The 21,189-nt window shown below is 42.9% G+C and overlaps 1 protein-coding gene across 1 annotated transcript in view; it reads left to right on the top strand.

Moving 5' to 3' along the window:
• GUCY1A1 (guanylate cyclase 1 soluble subunit alpha 1) overlaps nucleotides 1–21,189 on the top strand; it is a 108,191-nt gene that overhangs the window by 4,102 nt on the left and 82,900 nt on the right. The window contains exon 2 of the mRNA XM_073576429.1: nucleotides 19,250–19,317. Coding sequence (XP_073432530.1) covers nucleotides 19,250–19,317 — 68 coding nt within the window. The remainder of the gene's footprint in view (nucleotides 1–19,249; nucleotides 19,318–21,189) is intronic.

The raw sequence follows: 21,189 nt of genomic DNA on the forward strand, positions 1-21,189 counted from the left end.
CCCCCGATGGCGATGGCAGCAGCTCATAGGGCTAAAAGTAGGTGACAGATTCCCTTTAATTCATCAAGGGGTGTATGCCATTAAATTATAGATAGGAGAGTCGCTGTTAGAGATGATCACACTTCTTCAAGAGTAAACAGATTCCACACTCCAAGGTAGATGCAGAAAGATTAATTACGCGTTTCTGGCTCAAACCAAGCCCTTTTTCAAATACAATTTACTACTTATAAGTGGTACACGTCTCCGTGAACATCGCCAGAAATGCTACTCTAGTCAGGGACTGGAATAATATATTTTGACGTAAGAAAAACTACCACTTTCCAGTGAATTTACTGGACATACATTGCCCTGTCCTTCGCCAAAAGTCTCATCATTTTGCAACTAATCAATATGTTTTACAGAGATTTTCTGGCATAAACACTTTTACGTATCAGCCCCTAAGGCTGGCTTCACATTTGCGGATGTCAGAGCTGCAGAGGGCTGCGTAGTTCCTCCATGAAGCTCCGCCCACTGCCGCACCTCCTCCGGTCAGCTCCGCCTACGTTTGCATGCAGCCTGCGTACCCTGTCTTTATCATTTATGCGTAGTTTTGACGATGCGGCGACCCTCGTCGAATGCAACGTGTTGCAATTTGTTGCGATCGTCGCATCATCAAAACGACGCATGCGGAGGCATCCGCATACATCCGCATGGCCTGCATACCCAATGTTAAAGATAGGGTACGCAGGCCGCATGCAAACGTAGGCGGAGGTGACCGGAGGAGGTGCGGCACTGGGCTGAGCTTCACGGAGGAACTATGCTGCCCTCCACAGCTCTGCCGAACGCTAAGGTGAAACTAGCCTAAATTATTATTATTAGTCTTGCTTATACAGCGCCATCATATTCCGCAGCGCTTTCCAGACATTATCATCCCTGCCCCCATTGAGGTTCTCAATCTATATTCCCTAGTAGTATGTCTTTGGAGGGTGTCTTTCTTTTTCATCTTGTAGTACTTGTAACAAAGATTTTCCCTTTTTTTTTATCTTTTACCTTTTGAGAGGAAAAAGTCACATAATCCTTTAACATGTCACACCTTCGTCTTCATCTGTGCAAAAATAAATTGAAATAGATTTTGCACTCCCATTAGTGAACTACGTGTCAATTAACCATGTCATCAGGCTGGTGAACATTTCAGCATCACCCTGAAGAAGGCTTATGCTGAAACGCGCCTCTGGACTTAGCACCATTTCACCAGGTGCAGATCGACATGGGTAACTTCCATTTCTACTACCTTCTCGAATCACCTTGAAATGTTTATTTGCCATGCTCAATATTCTGATGGAATGATTTGTTGTACCCTGCATCGTTATGGTGTGCTGCTATTTACTCCATGGTCAGCATATAATTGCATGCAAATTCATCTTGTCTCCTATATCTGTCTCAGCCAACCTCTAATTTCTTTTTAGCACCTTCAACTCCCACTCTCAGGTAGGCATTAGGTAGCATTCACACAGGCAATGCGGTTTTGGTCCAAACACGTGCAGTTTTTATTGCTTTCCACAGATTGCGCTGCACCGAAACAAACCCATAGACATAAATCCCTAACCTCCTCCAGGAGCTAACTAAACAGAACAGACCCTACTCATACGTGACTGAGCTAGCCCCAGACTGACACTCCAAGAAGCTGTTTGCTAGTTGTTAGCAAAACCCTACAGGTAGATCTAATTAAAGGGAACCTGTCAGTAGGATTGTGTACAGTAACCTACACACAGTGTCAGGTCGGTGCCGTTATACTGATTACAATGATACCTTGGTTGATGAATTCCGTCTTGTGGTAGTTGTTTAATCTTTATTTTCAGTTTTGTGTTAATGGTTGTGTAAGGGAGGGACAGGACTGTAGTCGTGACCTGTATTACTGCAGCAGCTGTGTCCAGTCCTTCCCCTACATGAAACAATACTCTTCTCCTCGGCATACCTGCATCTCCAGATTCAGCTTCACTCGGGCACTTCCCAGGCCATAACGGTCCCTCTTCTAGGCGACCCCCATCAATGGAGACACAGTCCGAGACAACTTTAACACTTTCTTTACTTAGGATTTTGCACATTACATCCACAGTTGGTACATCATAACATTTGCTTGCTTCCTGATCTTTCCATTGCTTGTTATCACTTCTGTGCAGTACACGCATGGACCGGACCATCTTAGACTGCTTCCCAATTCCTTCCTGGCCTGAACTCGCTATAATATCATTTCCTTCAGCCTACTTCGCCCCAGACACGCATTCATCAGTCACTACATTTGGTGGCCCCTGGTGAAGCATCCGGCCCATCTGTACCAATCTCGTTGAAGCTCCAAGTGCCTTCATTTCCTTAGTCCAGCCAACCTCTGCCCTAAAAGCATTGGCCCAGGCGATGAGATGCCACATCTTTCCTGTTCTGGCCCACTGCTAAGACAAGCAGTGGCCGTGTGTAATGTGGGCTATAACGACTTAACGTTACATGGCTGCTGCGCTGTCCGGGCCTATAGCCCATGTGGACACTTGGGTGCCCTGGCCCCATCTGACTAAACTGCTCTTCAGCACTAACCTTAACTCCTATTAGCCCCTCCTACAATTAACCCTCTATGAACATCCTATCAGCCCCCACTAGTGTGCCCCCATCTAGTGGCCCGCAACATAACTACATCTACCTGGTCTGTGGGGGAACTATGTACTAAGAGTGCCCTCCTCTAATGTCTCAAGAAGGATGCACTAGCATTCCCTAACTATACATAGACAACAAGCACATAATATTATACAATGCACAATGGTAACACGTACATGTGACAATACCATTAAAGACTGACGATAATACATATTTCAGTGTAACAGTACCACAGACGTTAATCAGAAATATTATAATGCAGCAATATATACATAGTAATATAGGAGGGACAACTCTGAGGAAGGAAACAAGAAAATATCACATTTCACTTCCTTACACCCCTCTTACCTTGAACTTGGTCATCTTCGACCAAGGTACGATACAAAGACCAATAATAATAAAAAACACAAGAAAACCATGAGTCCATTGTGTACATGTAACACTCCAAGTTCCTAGTCTTTCAAGATTGCAATGATAGGCAGTCCTAGGAGAGATGTTCCCCCTTCCCTTGAGGGGAGTACAGACTTTCCAGCAGTCTCTGGTTAAAGAGCCAGTCTCTCCTATTTCCAGCAGAGTGGGCATAAACAGTATAATGGAGCTAAAACACAGTTCAACCATGGCCCGTATTGGCTACACTGCTCCCGACTTTTTGGTGCTTCAGGGCTCCTTTGCCCACAGGGACACGGAACAGTCCCAAAAAATCAGCATAGTGCTACAAGCATAACGTCATTTAAGCAGTATTCACAACAGTTCAATGGCACGTGACCCATGCCACTCCACATCGGGCCCCATGCCCGTGCTCCAGTACACAACCCTGCAGCCGCAGGTGTCATGTCCTCCTGTCACCACAATGACAGGAGAGGGGCAAAACCCGGCCGTTCATGGACCAGGGGACCAACTGTGCCTCCTGAATCTGGTGAGCTGGGGACTAGCCATGCAGCGTGGGACTGCTATGAAGGTGCTCACTGCCCAGGATTGGAGACCGGATGACAGGCCGGGCATCTGGGTTACGGGGTAGAGGCACAGACCACACTTCAGGGTTGAAGGGCTGTAAGACAGCTTCCGAAGTGCACTCACCTTTTCCTGCTCCAGAACGCTGGCCGGGCCCGTCCCGGAAACGCAGGATCCTTCCGCGGGTGCGCCTGCATACTATGCTGCTGGCAAATAGAGCTCTGGCTCATACTTGGCTTCCGGCGCTGGTTCCTCCAGGGCGGTTGTAGTTTCTGGTCTCCGCTGAGTTAACAGACACATAATATTATACAATGCACAATGGTAACACGTACATGTGGCTATATCATTAATGACTGACGATAATACATATTTCTATATTTCTATGTAGCCGTAACACAGACTTTAATCAGAAACATTATAATACAGCAATATATACATAGTAACATAGGAGGGACAACTCTGAGGAAAGAAACAAGAAAAATTCAGATTTCACTTCCATACACCATGCTCGTGCTCAGGGGCGGCCTGTGGGGGGTCTTTATGTGGTGCTTTGATTAGGAATACATAATGAAGACTGTTGACAGGTCACAGTGACCTGAACCCCTAGTTAACATAATGAATATTATATATTCATAGTGAAAATACAAATCCCCTTCTGCAGGCAGGCGTCAGCGGTGGCATCTGCGCTGCAGCATGATCGCATATATAATGTGTATGTAATTCATTTCTTTCATGCTATCCATAAATTCCTAAAAAAAAAACAGTTTGAAAATGGCGCCGGCGCAGTAGCAGCAATCGGTAATTGGATAGCTGCTACTGCACAGGCGCTGGCGGCACAATCTTGCTTGAGAAAAAAAAGTTGTCTCCATTAAGATGGAGTAGCAATCCAATAGATGCTACTACGCAAGCGCCGGTGGCAACATCTTGGAGGAGGAATTTTTTTTTTTAGCAGATCGCCGATAGCTGCTACTACACAGGCGTGGCCAGTGCCATTTTAAACAGATTTTTTTTTTATGAATCTATGGGTAACATGAAAGAAAAGGATTACATACACATCAGTGACCTATCAGAAGTCATACAGATGAATAGCTAATCAGAGCACCACATGAAGACCCCCCTCCCCACAGACCGCCCCAGAGCACGAGCACATCATTAACTCAAAACTGAAAATAAAGATTAAACAACAACCACAAGACAGATTTCATCACCAGGTATCATTGTAATCAGTATAACGGCGCTGACCTGACACTGTCTGTAGGTTACTGTGCACAATCCTGCTGACAGGTTCCCTTTAATACCCTGCAGAGCTAGGATTTAACCCTGTCCCTCCCAACTTTGCTACACACCTTATTATGTGTGATGCAATTGCTGATTAGTATTTTTTATAACTAATACTTGTGGCTGTATACCATTCTTGTATAGGTCATTGATCTCTTATTAAGCTCAGCCACAGGTTGGGCCTTATAGATATACAAAGATGGTGGTAATGAGACCCCCACATAATTGGAGGGTGTCAGGAAGAAGTTAACGATGACCTTGCTGTGATCATGACATTTCTGTTTTTGTAAATGCTTTTATTCTAAATGTAAAAAAAAAATTGCACTTTTGCTCTGTTATTCCTACCAGAATTATCAGCATATTTTCCATCCCACCATCATAATTTGAGGCAGTCAGACTATCGGAGCAATGCTGTGTGTGGGAATTGTACTATATTTGGGGTGCTGTGGGTTCCAACTGTTACGTCTGTCAGAAGGCGCAGACTCAAAAAGACAACCTTGGACAGACTAAAAACTAAAACTGTTGCATGGCGTTGCCTGCAAAGACAGCGCAGAGCCGCCCCGGCGGCAGAAGCATTGGCAGGAAGAGCAAGCACTAATGCAGATGTCACACCATCATGCTGTAGGGGGAGCTGTGGGAGCGTCATACTATGTAGGGAGTCTGGGAAGGATATTTTACCGTGTGGAGTATTGTGTGGGGCATCATTCTGTACGTGTGCAGCCCATCATACTGCATTAGAGGGTTACTGTAGAGGCCATCATACTGTGTGGGGGCCATAATATTGTGCAGAGGGCTTCATATTGTGTGATGGGCATCACTCTGTGTGTGGGAGAGGCTGTGGGGGGCCATCGCACAGGAGCTGTGGGGGACATTGCTCTGTGGAGGGGCATCATACTGTAGCGGTTTATCTTATTCCAAAATCGCATCCTGGTGTCATCCCTTCTCCAATTAAGTTGCTCATCCATCTCCGACAAAAATTAAAAAAAATTGTGTCATTTATCAGACATGGCTGCCTTCTACTCTGTGGCCCAGTTAGGATGCTCATGTGCCAAGTGTAGGCATTTTTAGTTGTGGACGGGGTCAGTGCAGGCCCTCAGCGACCGCACAGCCCCACACTCAGCAAGTTGCGTTGCGCTGTATTGTGTCGCCTTTCTATCATTGTCAGCCATTAGCCATAAAGGCATTTTCCTGGAGTTTTAAACATTTGGGTAACAGCAGGCAATGTAAAAGCATAAAATAACCATCAATTTCTTAATATTATTACGTGCTGGTTCTTGAGCAGATAGGTCATTGGTTTTAATATTATGGCTGATCAGTGTATCTAAAATTAGGTAAATCTTTCTTGATTTCAAAATACTATTTAATAAGCTCTTGTTTGCTTCAATTTTCTTCTGATGTTAAACAGTGAAGTCACCTTGCAGCAAAGTAATTACTTTGCGTCTCTCGTTAAGAAAGTAATTATGATAATTTTTTCATATACAGTATTATCCTTCTGAGCTATATGCTTGACTGTAAAGCAAAATTCGTTAGTGTAATATAATATTGTGTTCTTTATTAGCAACTAATTCCAAACTATTGTTCAAAAATTAGTCTTATTAGGTGATGTCCATTTTTAATCTCCGTGTTACATCCATGTTATTCATGGCTAGAACATGTGCACATTATAGTCCATGGGGCTGGTTATATGTCCAAATTTCTTCTGTGGATCTTATGTGCATAGCATGATTGTGGATTAAAATTTGATTTACAATTCTAGAGCAATCACTAAGGCTTTAGAAGGAGCTTTATAACACGTTCTTGTCCTCTTAATATCAAACTTACCCTAATTAGATTGGTTATACTGTACTTCAAATAATACTATAATAACCACAATCAAATTACCAATTGATAAACTAATACCCAGGTAAAGATGAAGTACACTTTTCCTCATAAAGCATACTATTTTATTAAAATAAGTATAATAAAAACATTTTAAAAGGTAAAGAAAGGTGCTGGAAAAGAAAAGAGCGACACAATCCCATAGTATGCATTGCGATCAAGGACATAAATACATGGAAATCCATGATAATTATCACTATAAGGTCCAAAAACACAGGATAAAAGAACCAGTACTATTAAAACTGCTGTGCCTGCATAGTCTATTGGTTTTTTAAAAGCCTGTTATGTTTCATGGTGTCGTTGCTATAGCGCATTCCTGTCTGGGAAATTAAATGTGCACAATCAAATGGCATGATAGTGGAGCATGTTTTACCTGTTAGTATTGATCGCTGTGGATATAATGGCGTCACTCTGCCCCGACGCACGTTTCGCTCTGCTTCTTCGGGAGGTGACTTTGAATACATCTTCCCTATAATTAAAAGGACATTGGACACTACATGAATGCATGTATTTTGGCTAACTTTTTTGCAATAACATCTCATTAAAAACGTTGGCCTGTTTGGTGTTTACATCGTCTATATATCATAGCAGATTGCACAATGAATTAGGTTCAGTAACCATGACAAGTTTTTAGTGAGTTTTTGTCACTGGGTAAAAAAAATGCAGTGTCTGAGGCTGGTTTCACATTTGCATATGGATGAGCTGCGGAGGGATGCGGACTTCCTCCGTGAAGCTCTGCCCACGGCCGCACTTTCTCCGGTCAGCTCCCTCTCCATCGGCATGCAGCCTGCGTGCCCTATCTTTAGCACTGGGTACACAGGCGGTGTGGATGCCTCCGCATGTGTCATTTTGACAGTGCGGTGACCGCACTAAAATGCAACACGTTGCGTTCGGCGCAGGTTGCCGCACCGTCAAAATGATGCATGCGGAGGCATCTGCATACATCCGCACAGCCTGCGTACCCAATGCTAAAGATAAGGCGCGCAGGCCACATGCCCACGGAGGCGGAGCTGACCAGAGGAGGTGCGGCCATGGGCGGAGCTTCACAGAGGAAGTCCGCAGCTCCTCCATGCGCAAATGTGAACCAGCCTTACAGTTCCAGCAAAGTTAATGAGATCTATAGAAATATGCTGGTACACTAAGTTTTATGTGCGGATTTTCTCCATAGAATTCCATTAGTTGCAGAAAATCAGCAGGTAAAAAATTTATATATGATTTTAGAGTATTTCCACAATAAGGTTGACCACATAAAAGTGCAACTTCCAATTGGTTATAAATCTGCACAGGAAACCATTTAGAAGTAGAGATATAAAGCATACAGGGCCTGCTGTCATAACAATCTCAATGACAGATTTCTGTCTGCTGTGTAATACATAGGACCCAGTTGATCAAGACCAGTATTGCTTATGCCGGTCTTCTTGAAGGAGTGTGCTGAAGTCAGACATTCTAAATGCATGAAGAGGTGCAAACCTCTTCATGAATCCAGAACTTCTGTTGAGTGACATGCACTTCCGTGCTCCACGCCAGAAATCTCATTCCAGTCAGGTACAGGATTGGGATTTCTGGTGCACGAAATGTCACAGATCGTCATGAATTATTCGAGCTGTGGCGTCATGCCCCTGGTGCACTCCTGTCCCTTTTCAGAGGGAGACGCCAAAAAGTTGCAAAACGTAAACGCAACTGTGATTTGCATCTAAATTTTTATATTTTTCAAAGTTTTTACTCCAGAATTCTGGAGTGAAATCTTTGAAGAATCAGGCCCCAGAGATAAATGGTTGCAAATATTTTATAAAATCCTATTGCAACAATTCATTTAACCCCTTAGTGATGGCGCCAATTTGGTACTTAATGACCAGGCCAATTTTTACAATTCTGACCACTGTCACTTTACTGTATGAGGTTATAACTCTGGAAGACTTCAACGTATCCCACTGATTCTGAGAATGCTTTTTTTTGTGACATATTGTACTTCATGTCAGTGGTAAAATGTCGTTATAACTTGCTTTTATTTATGAAAAAAACAAATTTGGCAAAAATTTTGAAAATTTTGCAATTTTCAAACTTTTAATTTTTGTACACTTAAATCACAGAGTGGTAAATGCATAGCCAGGAACATGGATATACATAAATACCATAGTTCAATTTAATTTAGGGATACTCTCCATCCAATAGCAAAAAACATCAAGAAAAACTGAGAGTTTTTATCCCTCAGAAACAATACAAATGAAACCATAAGAGTGTCTCATCATATGTATAAAAGGATTCACTTTATTAGATACCAACAATTCATCAAAGACAAGACATGATAATATAAAAAGTTACAAAAAATTACAAAAGGTAGAATACATGTAAAACAGGCGAATAGTGATGCAGCCGTGATAGTGGCGTAGGGACTTATGTAAATGAATAGGGGTCAGAAACTCCCATGTAAATATATACAACAATGGCTGTATTGTAAATTCATAGAATTGCCACCTCTTAGCATAGAGGTGAGCATAGGTAAAGAAAGATAAAGACAAAAGCTCCCTATATAAAGAGAGGCAGTCACAATTAGTGTTGAGCGATACCTTCAGATATCGGGAAATATCGGATCGGATTGGATTGGACCGATGCCCAAAAAGTATCCGATATCGCCTATTCCGATACCGGAAACCAATGCAAGTCAATAGACAGAAATATCGGAATTAAAATAAACCCTTTCTTTCCTTGTAAGTTAATTCTACATGAAGGAAAACAACTAAGAATAATGTAGAATGTATTGGGGGAGGTGGAGGAGACATTAAAGGCATAGAGGTTTAGCCCAATCGAATGGAATAGCAGGAATTAATTTTTTTTTAAGACGTTCGGAGTTACAAAGATATTGACTATGTTAAAGGGGTTGTGTAGCAATAGAGGGAGACGTTCAGAAAAGGCACATGTTGGTGGAGTGTTGGAATGGAGTGCTTCATCTAGCTTGGAGGTTGACTGAGCCCCTGACCCGGAGGACACGGCACGGATGCGGGCACCTGTATGCACAACAGACTGTGAGTTAAGCTTTGGAACTGCATGCCCTGGTGTCCTCCAGTTATTCCTGCGCCAACACACTCAGCACTGCTACATCTCTGTGCCTGGCACTGCACCATCTACGTCTCTTCACTATCTCTCCATCTACACTGCCCTGGGACTACAGCCATACCTGTGGAGGGCCACAACATCATTGCTGCACCACACCATCTGTCCCAGAGGATCTGTCTGCAGCGTCGGCTTAACATCTTCATTGCCGAACACCACAGGTGGCGTCACGAATCTTTCACTCATAAACTTTAATCATCATCCACACGTTCAACATTTCCCTTTTACAATGGACGCCCAGGGCCACGGACCGGGTCACAGCTACCATGATATCTCCCATTGAAACCAACGGGCCCGGTACCAAGTACCCCACTAGCCCTGGCCGGCGATACAACTTGGCGGAAATACATAACAGAACAGGTTGTCCGGGCTTTTCACATAATCTCAGTGCATATCTAGGCTGCAGAATGCTGACAATAAGTAATTTACCTTCTGTGGTTAGTCTGCACGGTTTACAAGATATCATCTCTTGCTTCTAAGATAAATGTCCAGGGGGGGTGTTCTGGCATTGAAATGAGAATTTGTCGTTTCCTCCTCCCTCACTAGTTTCACTTTCCATAGATCACTGTTCAGCGTGTGTCTGGGGGAGGAGCAGCTGGGTGGTCTGCTCGCAGCCAGTCACAGCCATGCCATTGGTTAACATGCCTACATGCCTAGCAGGATGTGCCCACACTTCTTAGGATTCCTCATTGGCTGAATCAAATCAAACTGGCTCATAGCATTATGGGAACTTCCGATTCCGGTATTCGATATGCAAAAAGTATCGGAACTCAGTATCGGAATTCCGATACCTGATATTTGCAGTATCGGAATGCTCAACACTAGTCACAATACAATCATCTGAGCAGCATTAGCAATAGTAACCATATGGTTAAGCCACAGGAATCCCCTTATCCTTTGTGGAGATGTCCCCATTCACAATACAATCATCTGAGCAGCGTTAGCAATAGTAACCATATGGTTAAATCACAGGAGTCCCCTTACCCATTGTAGAGATGTCCCCACGTCAAACAAACACCCCGACGCACGTTTCGCACCTCGCTTCCTCGGGGGGACGATAAAATCCCTCATGACACGCTCGTTTAACTATGCCCTCAAGTGTGGAAATGGCCAGTCAGCCGCAGTGTGTGAAGAGAGCGCACGGGGGCGGAGCATCCGACGCCACATCGTAACTTCCGGTGTCGGACGTGCTGCGCTCCAGGAGCAAAGGCTCCATTGACATCAGTGGAATGCACGCCATACCGACACCTTCCTTGGTGAGGGTCACCTAGGAGACGCCGACGGCGTGCGCAAACACAAAGTGGCGATATTGAAAAGAAACAAAACCGCATAATTCCACATAATCAAAGGAATATATAAAGGGGGGTATAAATAGCCTATAACGTAACATGTATAGGCAAAATGGATACAAGTGTATCTTTAACAACCATTTGTCCAATCTAATTCAGGCTGTCATCCTCCAAAAAAAGAGAAAAATATGTAAATATACAGAAATAATAAATGATATAAATACAAAAATAATAATGAAAAACGAAGAAAAAAATTATAAAAATAATAAAAATAAAATAATATAAACCGAAATAATGAAAACAAAAGCAGAAAAAAAAAATATATATACATATATATATAGACATGATAAATAATAACATACACTCACTGGCCACTTTATTAGGTACACCTGTCCAACTGTGTGTTAAGACTTAATTTCTAATCAGCCAATCACATGGCGGCAACTCAGTGCATTTAGGCATGTAGACATGGTCAAGACAATCTCCTGCAGTTCAAACCGAGCATCAGTATGGGGAAGAAAGGTGATTTGAGTGCCTTTGAACGTGGCATGATTGTTGGTGCCAGAAGGGCTGGTCTGAGTATTTCAGAAACTGCTGATCTACTGGGATTTTCACGCACAACCATCTCTAGGGTTTACAGAGAATGGTCCGAAAAAGAAAAAAAATCCAGTGAGCGGCAGTTCTGTGGCCGGAAATGCCTTGTTGATGCCAGAGGTCAGAGGAGAATGGGCAGACTGGTTCGAGCTGATAGAAAGGCAACAGTGACTCAAATTGCCACCCGTTACAACCAAGGTAGGCAGAAGAGCATCTCTGAACGCACAGTGCGTCGAACTTTGAGGCAGATGGGCTACAGCAGCAGAAGACCACACTGGGTACCACTCCTCTCAGCTAAGAACAGGAAACTGAGGCTACAATTTGCACAAGCTCATCGAAATTGGACAGTAGAAGATTGGAAAAACGTTGCCTGGTCTGATGAGTCTCGATTTCTGCTGCGACATTCGGATGGTAGGGTCAGAATTTGGCGTAAACAACATGAAAGCATGGATCCATCCTGTCTTGTATCAACGGTTCAGGCTGGTGGTGGTGGTGTCATGGTGTGGGGAATTTTTTCTTGGCACTCTTTGGGCCCCTTGGTACCAATTGAGCATCGTTGCAACGCCACAGCCTACCTGAGTATTGTTGCTGACCATGTCCATCCCTTTATGACCACAATGTACCCAACATCTGATGGCTACTTTCAGCAGGATAATGCGCCATGTCATAAAGCTCGAATCATCTCAGATTGGTTTCTTGAACATGACAATGAGTTCACTGTACTCAAATGGCCTCCTCAGTCACCAGATCTCAATCCAATAGAGCATCTTTGGGATGTGGTGGAACGGGAGATTCGCATCAGGGATGTGCAGCCGACAAATCTGCGCCAACTGTGTGATGCCATCATGTCAATATGGTCCAAAATCTCTGAGGAATGCTTCCAGCACCTTGTTGAATCTCTGCCACGAAGAATTGAGGCAGTTCTGAAGGCAAAAGGGGGTCCAACCCGTTACTAGCATGGTGTACCTAATAAAGTGGCCAGTGAGTGTATATATATATGGCAGGAGCGGCTTGAAGTGTAAACATGATGTAGAGATGGCTTCAATCCAAAAGACAGTGGCACCATTCAAACGAACAAGTCGTCAGCTGCGGTACTAAAAACAAGATACCAAAATATACATATTAAAATCAAGAAGTATAAAAAGACCCCAGAAAAAGATAACTAGATACAAGGCCAGAGATATACAACAGGACACATGCATATATATATACATGTATGCACATATACATGTACATACATGCACTTACATACACATATGCATATAGATAATTGTCAAACAAAGGCAAAGAAAATTATGCAAAAATAATAATAAAGAATGCATCTTATAATGGATCACAAGAAAGATGAGAAACTGAGTTTCTCATTTAATCCAGAAGGTGTCATTGTACCCAATCTTACAATCCATTTGCATTCAAATTGAGATAGTTTGCCTTTTAAATTGCCACCCCTGATTCCCCCATGGATACGGTCAATGCCCCGCACCCTAAGTAAATGAGGGTTGCATGCATGCTTAAGCCTGAAGTGGCGTGGAACAGTCTTCAAAGAGGTTATGTCATCAGTGGTTGAAGCCGCCATGATATCCCTCACATGCTCCCTTACACGTACATGCAAATCGCAAGATGTCAGGCCCACAAATATTAAGCTGCACGGGCAAGTTGTATAATATACAACATAGTCACTCGTGCAGATGTATTCACGAATTTTGTAGGTCTGTGACCCATCTGAGGAGCAAAATGTAAAAGCTCTTTCAATATTCTTGCAAGAAATACAAGAACCAGAGGGAAAGCAGCCTATACGTGGTCTTCCCGTATAAAAGGGCAGAGAAGGACAGAAAACATAATGGCTCTTCACTAATAAATCTTTAAAGTTGTTACTTTTTCTGGCTGTCAAAAGAGGTCTCTCCGGTAGTGCCCAACTTAATACAGAATCAGTCTTTAAAACAGGCCAGTGTTTGTTCAAAATTCCTCTAATAACATTCCACCTATTGTTATAGGTTGAAATGAACCTGATATTGTGGATGTCATCAGGTCTCCCCCTGTTAACGGACAGGAGGTGGCCACGGTCAGATGCTTTGGCACGCTGATAACCTCGTTTTATGCAGCGCCTGCTATATCCCCGTGCAAGAAATCTAGACAGAAGGTCAGCAGCCTGAGTCTCAAAACGCTCCATGGTGGAGCATAAGCGTCTGATCCTCAGGAACTGACCAATCAGTATAGCCTGCACTGTGGATTGGGGATGAGCAGATGAAGCGTGCAGCAGTGCATTGACAGATATCTCTTTCCTATAGAAATCAGTCTGGATCTCAAGGTCACTGGAAATCTTGATCTGGATGTCCAAAAAATCGATTCTCTGCTTGTGGAACTTATGAGTCAGTCTGATGCTATACACATTATTATTTATTTGTGACATAAAGGCACCAAGATCATTCTCAGTGCCCTGCCTGATGATCAACAAGTCATCAATGTACCGGTATTAGCACTGCACATGGAGGAGGCTGGGGCACCACCCCCAAACAACTCTCTTTCTCAAAAACCGAGAAAGAGATTAGCGTAGGATGGCGCACAGGCCGCCCCCATGGCAGTGCCCCGCCTCTGTACAAAGAAGTGGTCTATAAAAGGAAAAAAAAATTGTGCCGAAGGATGAAATCCAAAAGTTCCAAAATCAGAGATCGAAGTGGTATATCCAGATTGCTAGTATTCAAGAAAAATTCAGTGACCCTGAGTCTGTGCTCATGTCCAATACACGTGTAAAGTGACTCTACATCCACCGTGACCAACAACATGTCCGGCTCCAGGGAGAGACCATCAAGACGCCGCAGGACGTTATTAGTGTCTCTGACGTAGGAGGGCAGCGTTTCCACCAAGGGATGTAAGTAATGCTCCATAAAATCAGAGAGTGGTGTCACAAAATAGTTAATAAATAACATTTCCCACATGTCTACTTTACATCAGCACAATTTTGGAAACATAATTTTTTTTTGTTAGGACGTTATAAGGGTTAAAAGTTGACCAGCGATTTCTCATTTTTCCAACAAAATTCCAACAGAAAATACCAAAAAGTGACACCATTCTATAAACTGCACCCCTCAAGGTGCACAAAACCACATTCAAGAAGTTTATTAAGCCTTCAGATGCTTCCCAATAAGTTTACTTTCCTAGCTTTAGCCCAACTCACTTTAGCCCAACTCTAACCCTAATGGAAAAATGGAAATAAATATATATTTTTTATTTTATTATTTTTACCTAAATAAAGGGTGATAAATGGGAATTTGATTTACTTTTTTTTTTATCACTGTGATAGGGTCTATCACAGTGATCAAAATGAATCAATAGGAAAAATTTCCCATTGTTGCTGGGTGCCGGCTGGCACTGCGTATGCACCCGCCATTTTCTCCTGGAAGAAAACGCTGGCAGCCCGGGGGGACTTCACGGGGGGTTGCAGGGACTCCGGAGGTACTGGGGTGGAGGATCGGGGACCCTATTTCTCTCTCCTCTGTTGTGCGATCACATTAGATGAGAGAGAAATTAAATGAAAAATCAGACTTTTTTTGCGGTCGCCGTTATACCGTTAATAACAGCAATTGCAACACTGGGGTTGGTAACAACTGACCCGATTCATGTTCTATGGGGTCTCGGCTACCCCAGGTAGCCGAGACCTCGGAGAAATTTCCAGCTCGGGGGGGGGAGCGCTACACACTTATTTCTCAGCGCCGTTAAAAAGCAGCGCTGAGGCATAAGTACCCTTAACTGCCGCTGTTAAAAGGTGTATCGGCGGTCGTTAAGGGGTTAAGCAAAAACTGCTTCTAAACCTGTTCATATCCTTTAAAGAAGCACTCCTCCCATCAAAGTTTTTATCCTCTTAATATATTGCAGTCATCATAAAATACAGCACTGTGTACTTACAATTTCCCATTATGCCTTTCTGCCCAGATAATTCTCCTCTTTTCTCTGATCTGGCACACAGAAAGTGTCTTGTTCCTGCATTTATAATCCCCCTCTTCAACTCCTGACCGATCCTTCATATTTAGTTATGCATGTTGACGGGTGTGCCTTTAGAGAACTGCAGCCAGTCAGTGTCTGCTGATCAGCCTCCGTGTTTACATTTCATCTATGCCTTTTTTTCACTTGGACGAAATGTGATCACTGCAGCCATTCAATGCCCACTGGACTCCTGTGCATATAAGGACCAGGGATTTCAGTGAATAAAATACAAGTTATACTGAATCTTTTCAGCAAACATGTATATCATTCTGCTCAGCTTCTCCTTCTTTATACTATGCTCTCAACAGATAAGACTTCATGTGTAAGAATTGTGGATAATGACTGTCACATTCCCTTCCCTGATAACACCAGTCGCCTCAATATTGTGTATTATGAACAGTGTCCTGCATCTTTGTGAATATTGTGATATAATGAGCCATTTAAAATGTATTGTGTTCCTGTGTAGTATATAGTAATGCTGGTAGTGTACAGTATAGGATAACACAGGATAAGACATATTGTAGGTTAAGACTTAGGCCATATGGTAGTGTTTGCATAGAATGTAGGTGAAAGGGTAAGCCTGCCCAGCAACAGACTGTAGGGACAGAAGTAGTTAAGTGTTGGGACTAGCTCACAGGGGGAGGGCTTAGTGGTAGAGCAAGTGACTGCTTCCTGAAGTTAGTCAGAGAGGGACAAATTCCAGTAGCAGTATGAAGTGTCTGCGAGCAGTGCTAATGTTTGGGTGAACCACAGCAAAGGAGACAAAGGGACAAGGAAGTAGCGTGACCTGGAACTCACTAAAGCAACAGAGTGGCCTTCCACCTTAAAGGGGTCCTTGGATAGGATGACATTTTATGAGAAACCCTGAGCTTGCTAAATGGGAAAGTTAACGAACCTGAACAGGTCTAAGTTCATGTGGACTAGTGGGTAGTCCAGAGTGGTAGATCCAGGACATCCATAGTGATAGGACGCTGAACCGCTGAGCAGGTAGAGAGACTTGTTGATCAGGACTGTGGCGACAAGCTAGACTGTGGCGAAGTAGGGCGAAACAATGTGCTTCACTTCAGTGAGTGGACTACACTGGAAGGAAACTGTGTGTGAAGATGTATTACGCTGTGAAAGAAACATTCATAAGACTTTATTATATCCGCTTTCATGTTTGAACGGAAGTCTCCTTAATTAATCTGTGGAATATGTTGTCCCAGCCAGCCAATACTATTGTCTACTGTTGGCCTGCATGGGCACAAGGCCCACACAACACTAACAACCAGCTAGGACCCACAATGTTTTGTAATGTGCCGGGGTATCAAGCACATGATACTCGCCTATGGCTACCACCCTGGACAATGTTGCACATGCATAACATAACTTATTCACCTTTTAAGGGAATCTGTCACCTATTTTTTGGCATATAAGATGCGGACACCGCCATCAGGGGCTTATCTACAGCATTCTGTAATGCTGTAGATAAGCCCCCGATGTAACCTGAAAGATAAGAAAAACAAGTTATATTATACTCACCGGGGGGGCGGTCTGGTCCGGGTCCGATTGGTGTCGCGGTCCGGGTACAGAATGCTGTAGATAATCCCCTGATGGTGGTGGCCGCATCTTATATGCGAAAAAATAGGTGACAGATTCCCTTTAAGAAGGTGATGTTCTGTAGTGGACAACCACTTTACTTCTATAATGCCATTTCAATCTATGATTTTCATTTTTAAACTTTAATTTACAACCAAATATTTATGTACCATCATATTAGTCTATATACCAAAACATATTCATGCCGTTGTTTAAAGTGAACCTGTAAGCAGGATTGTGCACAGTAACCTACACACAGTGTCAGATCGGTGCCGTTATATAATTGAATTAACATCTTTATCAATGACTTAGATGAAGGAATTGAGTGTAAACTGATTACATTTGCTGATGACACAAGCTAGGAGGGATAGCTAATATTAGAGAAGAGAGAAAGATTCAAAAATATATAAATAAACTGGAGCAGTGGGCAGCAGCTATCTGAATGTTTTTTAACAGGGAAAAATGCAAAGTACTACATCTGGCCAATAAAAATGAAAAAAGCATATACAGAATAAGAGGAATAGGGCTAAGCAACAGCACATGTGAAAAAGACTTGGGTATACTAATAGATCACAGACTGAACATGATTCAACAGTGTGATGCAGCAGCAAAAAAGGCAAATGCAATTCTAGGATGTATTAACAGAAGCATACAGTCTAGATCACGTGAAGTCATTATTGCCCTCTACTCCTCTTTGGTCAGACCTCATCTGGAATACTGTGTCCAGTTTTGGGCACCACATTTTAAAAAAGACATCAACACACTGGAGCAAGTTCAGAGAAGAGTGACCAGAATGGTGACCGCTCTGCAAACAATGTCCTATGAGGAATGGATACAGGATTTGGGAAAGTTTAGCTTGCAAAAGAGAAGACTGAGAGGAGACTTAATAGCTGTCTACAAATATCTCAAGGGCTGTCACATTGTAGAAGGATCATCTTTATTCTCATTTGCACAAGGAAAGACTAGAACCAGTGGGATGAAACTGAATGGGAGGAGACACAGATTAAATATTAGAAAAAAACTTTTTGACAGTGAGGGTGATCAGTGAGTGAAACAGGCTGCCATGAGAAGTGGTGAGTTCTCCTCCAATAGAAGTCTTCAGAGACTGGACAGACATCTGTCTGAGATGATTTAGTGATTCCTGCGTTGAGCAGGGGGTTGGACCAGATGACCCAAGAGGTCCCTTCCAACTCTACCATTCTATGATTCTATGATAATGGTTCTATATAAATAAATAATAATAATAATAATACTGATTAAAATAATACCTTGGTTGATGACATCTGTCTTGTTGTTCTTTTATCTTTATTTTCAGTTTTCTGTTAATGATATTCTTGTGCTTCGGGGCGGCCTGTGGGGGAGGGCCTTCATGTGGTGCTCTGATTAGGTATTCATCTGTATGGCTTATGACAGGTCACTGATCCCTCAGTGACCTGTCCCCTAGTTTATGTAATGAATTTTATATATATCTTGAAAAATCCTTCTACTGGCAGGCATTGGCCGTGGTACCTGCTCTGCAACACGATCACATATATAATGTGTATGTAATCCTCTTCTTTCATGTTATCCATAAATAGGGATGAGCGAATATCTTTGTCTCCATCCTTATTCGGCAAACAAACAAGCTGCCGCGGGAACCTGGACTGCTCCTGCTGATCAGCTGTTCAGCGCCGCAGCTGCATGTGTCTCGGCTGTGTGACAGTCACAACACATGCATGGAGAGCCTGTGTGCAGGAGCGATCCGGGTTCCCATGGCAGCTTGTTCGGTAAGAGCTATAGCTTGCCGAATAAGGAGGAAGCCAAAGATATTCGCTCATCTCTATCCATAAATTCCTAAGAAAACAAAAAAAAAACTATTTGAAAATGCCAATAACCGTGCCTGCGCAGTAGCATCTGTCGGCGATCCTTTGATGATTATTGCCATCATTATTATGTAGCTTATTTGCACTATTTGGCTTGTTTTGCAGTTTGAGAGGCTGAATCTTGCTCTTCAAAGAACAATTGCAAGACATAAGACAAAATATGCAACCAACAGGTAAGCTACAATTTTTTATGGGTTTTTTCTATATCAATTTCGTATAGCACTAAAAGAATTTTAGGCATTAGTGTCAATGTTCAGGCCTTCGCCGTGCATCTGCTGTTCTCTAGTGTTTTTGTCGCAGACAGCTGGGATAAAAATAGTCCTGTGTAAGTCCTCTTAATTCTCCGAATGATGACCTGTCTTTAAAACCCATCTGAGCTAAAACTAATCATATTAAAAAGAGGCCAGCATGCTGAGTGCTTGCAATATTTTGCAGCTGCTTCAACATTCTCCATTCTCTATGAGCATTATTGCAGATATAATGAAATTAATAATAATGAACATGATGGAATATTTTGTATTTCTGTAACAAAGAGTTTATAGTTTAGAGTGGTATGTCGGGGTACCTCAGGGCTCAGTCCTTGGCCCCCTTCTTTTCTCTCTCTACACGGCCCCAATTGGACAGACCATCAGCAGATTTGGCTTTCAGTACCATCTTTATGCTGATGACACACAACTATACACGTCTTCCCCCGACCTTACCCCCGCTGTACTACAGAACGCCAGTGACTGTCTGTCCGCAGTCTCCAATATCATGTCCGCTCTCTATCTGAAACTCAACCTCTCCAAAACTGAACTTCTTCTGCTCCCGCCGTCTACTAACCTCCCTAAATCTGACATTTCCTTCTCCGTGGGTGGTACCACAATAACGCCCCGGCAGCAGGTGCGCTGTCTGGGTGTTATGTTTGACACCAATCTCTCCTTTACATCCCATATACAATCCCTTGCCCGCTCTTGCCGCTTACACCTAAAGAACATCTCTAGAATCCGCCCTTTTCTCACTATGGAAACAACAAAAACCCTCACTGTTGCATTGATCCACTCTCGCCTGGATTACTGCAACGCTCTATTAATTGGCCTCCCCGTCACTCGACTATCCCCTCTCCAGTCCATACTCAATGCAGCAGCCAGGATCGTCCATCTGGGTAATCGGTACTCGGACCCGTCCGCTCTTCGCCAGTCCTTACATTGGCTGCCCATTCATTATAGGATCCAATTCAAAGTACTTGTTCTCACCCACAAAGCTCTCCACAGTGCGGCACCCCCTTACATCTCTTCTCTCATTTCTGTCTATCGGCCTAGCCGATCGCTGCGCTCTGCAAACGACTTTCGACTAACCTCTGCACTAATCCGTACCTCCCACTCCCGACTCCAAGACTTCTCCCGTGCTGCTCCTATCCTCTGGAATGCTCTACCCCAAGAAATCAGGACTATCCACAATTTGCATAGTTTTAGGCGTTCCCTCAAAACACACCTGTTCAGAGCGGCCTATCACATTCACTAATCAAAGTCATTCTCTGTGTAAGTGTGCGTGCGTAGCCCATTCACTATCTCCATCCATCCTTCACTCCTGCAAGATGGCTGGACCTTCATTGTAAATACACCATTGTAAATACACACCTGTACTCTGTATCTCCCTCACCTCATTGTAGATTGTACGCTCTCACGAGCAGGGTCGTCTTATTTCGTCTTATTTTGCTTTAATTATTGTATTGTTAGCGTTGTTACTTATGACTTGTGTTTTGAAACTGTTAAACTGTAAAGCGCTGCGGAATATGTTGGCGCTATATAAATAAAGATTATTATTATTATTATTATTATATGTGAAGAGTGAAAACCATAATTTTACTTCCTTTTCTCAGTATGTGTCTGTGTATATTATATACATATGTGTATATACAGTATGTCACAAAAGTGAGTACACCCCTCTCATTTTTATAACATTTTTTATTACCGTATATCTTTTCATGGGTCAACACTGAAGATATGACACTTTGACACAATATAAAATAGTCAATGTAGAGCTTGTATAGCAGTGTAAATTTG

This window comes from Dendrobates tinctorius, unplaced genomic scaffold (genome assembly GCF_039654945.1).
Source record: "Dendrobates tinctorius isolate UK_male_01 unplaced genomic scaffold, ASM3965494v1 ptg000008l, whole genome shotgun sequence".
Lineage (NCBI taxonomy): Eukaryota > Metazoa > Chordata > Amphibia > Anura > Dendrobatidae > Dendrobates > Dendrobates tinctorius.